The sequence below is a fragment of the Cavia porcellus genome, unplaced genomic scaffold, assembly GCF_034190915.1.
Source record: "Cavia porcellus strain 051 isolate PalLab524CR breed Dunkin Hartley unplaced genomic scaffold, mCavPor4.1 scaffold_6, whole genome shotgun sequence".
Lineage (NCBI taxonomy): Eukaryota > Metazoa > Chordata > Mammalia > Rodentia > Caviidae > Cavia > Cavia porcellus.
Genome location: NW_026947489.1, coordinates 93,438,335 through 93,441,671, shown reverse-complemented (window position 1 = coordinate 93,441,671; position 3,337 = coordinate 93,438,335). Strand labels below are relative to the sequence as shown.

The window sequence follows — 3,337 nt, the reverse complement described above, 5'->3', positions numbered from 1 at the left end:
ATTAACCTCTGTATTATTAATTGTGAGATCTTTTGATTCCAGTTAGTCATTTGTGTTTTTACTTTGGGGTAATATCTTATCATACATGTTTGTTAATGATAAGTGATCATCTTATAGGTATTAAGAGGGACTTAATTGTAAAAAGTATGCATATGCATCAAAAAGAGTATTTAATGAAGAAACAACCTTAATGATGAGGTCTCTCGCTCCCTCTGCTGTCCATCTGTGGCTGGTCCGGGTTCACGCTCTGAAATGTCCAGTGCACCTTGGTCTCAGTCATTGTCACCCTCTAGAATGGCATCTCAATACTTATAGCATGACCCTCAACTAACTTCTTTCTGCTTCCTGTCACATTTACAGCCTCTTCCAAATACTATTTTGAAAGCCTGGGAGTTTTGCTCCCATCTTTCTTCCCACCAAATGATGACATGATAGTTACTGGTTTCTTGCATAAATTCAAGATTATCCCTTCCCGTTCTGCCTGTTGGATGTCGTGTTTCTCTGCTCACGATCACACACCATCTAGATGGATCCCTGACCCCCAACAAAAGCCAAGGACATCTAGGGCTTGTTCTCTGAAAGCTCTTCTGGTGCACTCCATCTGATTATCCAGAGTGTGCTCTGTGGTGAGTTAAGTGCCCTTTCTTTAAATAGATTGCACAGTCACCCAGCCAGCCTGCATTCAGGGCATTTGCTAAACATCCTTTTAGACTTGGTGGACTTCATTAAATGATTGGAAAAAGGAGACATAAAACAACTGTGCTAAAGTGTGACACTCAAGGACAGAGGCACAGTTCGGAGGCAAGGATTTATCTTAAAAGTAACTGATGTCAAGAAATGAGACACATAAGATGCTTGGAGTATTTCAGTGTGAACACGAGTTGACCAAGTTGACAGAGGAGAAAGCAATATTCTAGGCAAATGGAACATTTCATCCATAATAAATGGCAGCATCCTTCACACTAGTCTTGAACCTTCTAGAACTTGCTGCATGCTTTCTGGACCTCAACTACTTAATGTGTAAGAGGTTAAGAAAAATGGAGTTTACCTCAGAGAATGTATGTTAAAGAAGTGGTAACGAGACAACAGTGACAGAGGATCGAGACAATTCTCCACACAGAGAGAAAACACAACAAGCTGTTAATTATTAACGCATTATGTCACTTTCCCCTAGGGAAAGTACAGATGTAAATACGTAATGGTTAATTTGTTCACTAAACAAACAGTTTTCTAAATTGCTAAACTCTTCTCTAAGTGTGTGTCTTATGTGTCTTAAGTGCTTTTAGGATGTAGATGAAAGCATGATCCTTAATTTCTGCTTTATCTCAACCACAGTATCTGTTACATGCATTATAGACAAGAAAAGCTCAGAATGTTAAAAATACATGTATATGTAAGTATATAGATACTCACTAACTAAAGGAAGTCACATGAGCAGACTTTAGAATCACTCCACTGGCCTCTCTGTTAACTTAGGAGTCTGTCCAGGTCTAAGTGACAAGGACACTGGCTGGTAGGCAGACTTTAAGAGTCCAGGCCTGTGGTGATGTTAGAGATGGAACTCATGACGTCTGATTGCCTGGCAGGCACTTGAGTGTCTACAGTCTTTTATCCTTTTTCGTACACTTGCCTAAAAGTTTTGCAGACTACTCAATCCCAATACAGAGCATTGATGTCATACTTACTCACTGGGCCTATGTCTGAAAAACACAGAAATAGTGATGTAATAATTTTTAAAAGTAACCATTGTGCCATGAAGCTTTTACTACCCTTCAAAATAATGAATTAGCACATCATAGCTACTTCAGATTGAGTAGATTCAATCAGTCAAAGTAGACACAAAATTTGCTGGGTTCATTTACAGCACACAGATCATTGAGATAATCCAAAGGGATGACTGTAGTCTCACTGCACATTTCCCCCTCACCCCATGTATCCTTCTTATCCCCCTATTTTCGCACCAGTATTCCACATGACTTGCTTTGAACCTATTTGATAGCATAGGGGATTCAGTCATCCTAAAGTCCATTTTCCTCATATTTTCCTGGAAGGCAGTGCATAGAGGAAGAATTAACACTCAGTCCAATGAAGCTAAGTCATGTAATGGGACGCAGTGTCCTACCTGGGGAAATCCGTCTCTGGAGGAAAAATGAAGATGATTCACCCCACTTCACCAAACTGAATAACCTCAAACACAACAGGAAAAGGAAATGGTGTCTTTTCTCTATATAGGAATGTTTTCCAGAGAAACGCAATTATCTAATTATGTAAAAGCAACTGATGTTTTTAGTATAAACAAGATCCTTCCCATGGTCATAGCAGCCCTCAGCAGGGTATAAAAAGGCAGAGAGAGCAAGGAAGGAACAAACTCTGAACAGCCACTCTCCCAGAAACCCATCCAGAACCTCTGCCCCGACACCATGGTCAACTCCTGTTGTGGCTCCATCTGCTCTGAGCAGGGCTGTGGCCAAGAGAGCTACTGCCAGCCCAGCTGCTGCCAGACCACCTGTTGCAGGACCACCTGCTGCAGGCCCAGCTGCTGCATCTCCAGCTGCTGCAGGCCCCAGTGCTGCCAGCCCAGCTGCTGCCAGACCACGTGCTGCAGAACCACCTGCTGCCGGCCCAGCTGCTGTGTGTCCAGCTGCTGCAGGCCCCAGTGCTGCCAGTCTGTGTGCTGTCAGCCCACCTGCTGCAGGCCCAGCTGCTGCATCTCCAGCTGCTGCAGACCCCAGTGCTGCCAGTCCAGCTGCTGCCGCCCCAGCTGCTGTGTGTCCAGCTGCTGCAGGCCCCAGTGCTGCATCTCTAGCTGCTGCCGCCCCTCCTGTGGCAGTTCCAGCTGCTGTGGCTCCAGCTGCTGCCGCCGCTGCTGGTCCTGCGGATTTCGTCCTGTGTGTGGCCAGGTCTCCTGCCACACCTCTTGCTACCGCCCCACCTGTGTCATCTCCACCTGTCCCCGCCCCATGTGCTGCGCCATCCCTTGCTGCTGAATCTTCTCTGTAAATGCAAGGTCTCCTGATCCCTTCCTCCTTCCAGATGGAATGTTTTCTTCTAAAAACTCTGGGGCTCTGGAGAATTGATCTCCTGGATTCCCCAGCAAATCTTATTCCTGGTAATTCTGTGCACATATGCTGATTTCTCTCCCCACACCCTTGAATTCATTGAGAATCTCCTGATACATTAACAAATGCTTCTCCACTTCATTTCATCCTCTCCCAGCCAGACACCCATTCACCATGCTTAAGGAATTTGAAAACTGTTTCTGTCACTTTCAGAGCCACAGATTTAAACCCCTGTGAAACTGAAGGTCAATAAAATACCTCTTTTACAATTTACAAAA

At 44.5% G+C, this 3,337-nt stretch overlaps 1 protein-coding gene across 1 annotated transcript; it reads left to right on the top strand.

The window, feature by feature from the left end:
• The first annotated feature begins 2,352 nt into the window (after nt 1–2,352).
• On the top strand, nt 2,353–3,337 carry LOC106027074 (keratin-associated protein 4-6-like). The gene has a single exon (XM_063249717.1). The coding sequence runs from the start codon at nt 2,421–2,423 to the stop codon at nt 2,985–2,987; it is 567 nt and encodes a 188-aa protein (XP_063105787.1). The 5' UTR covers nt 2,353–2,420; the 3' UTR covers nt 2,988–3,337.

What these genes read in the sequence shown, in the direction of transcription:
- LOC106027074 (XM_063249717.1), top strand. Translation starts at nt 2,421, where the DNA reads ATGGTCAACTCCTGTTGTGGCTCCATCTGCTCTGAGCAGGGCTGTGGC.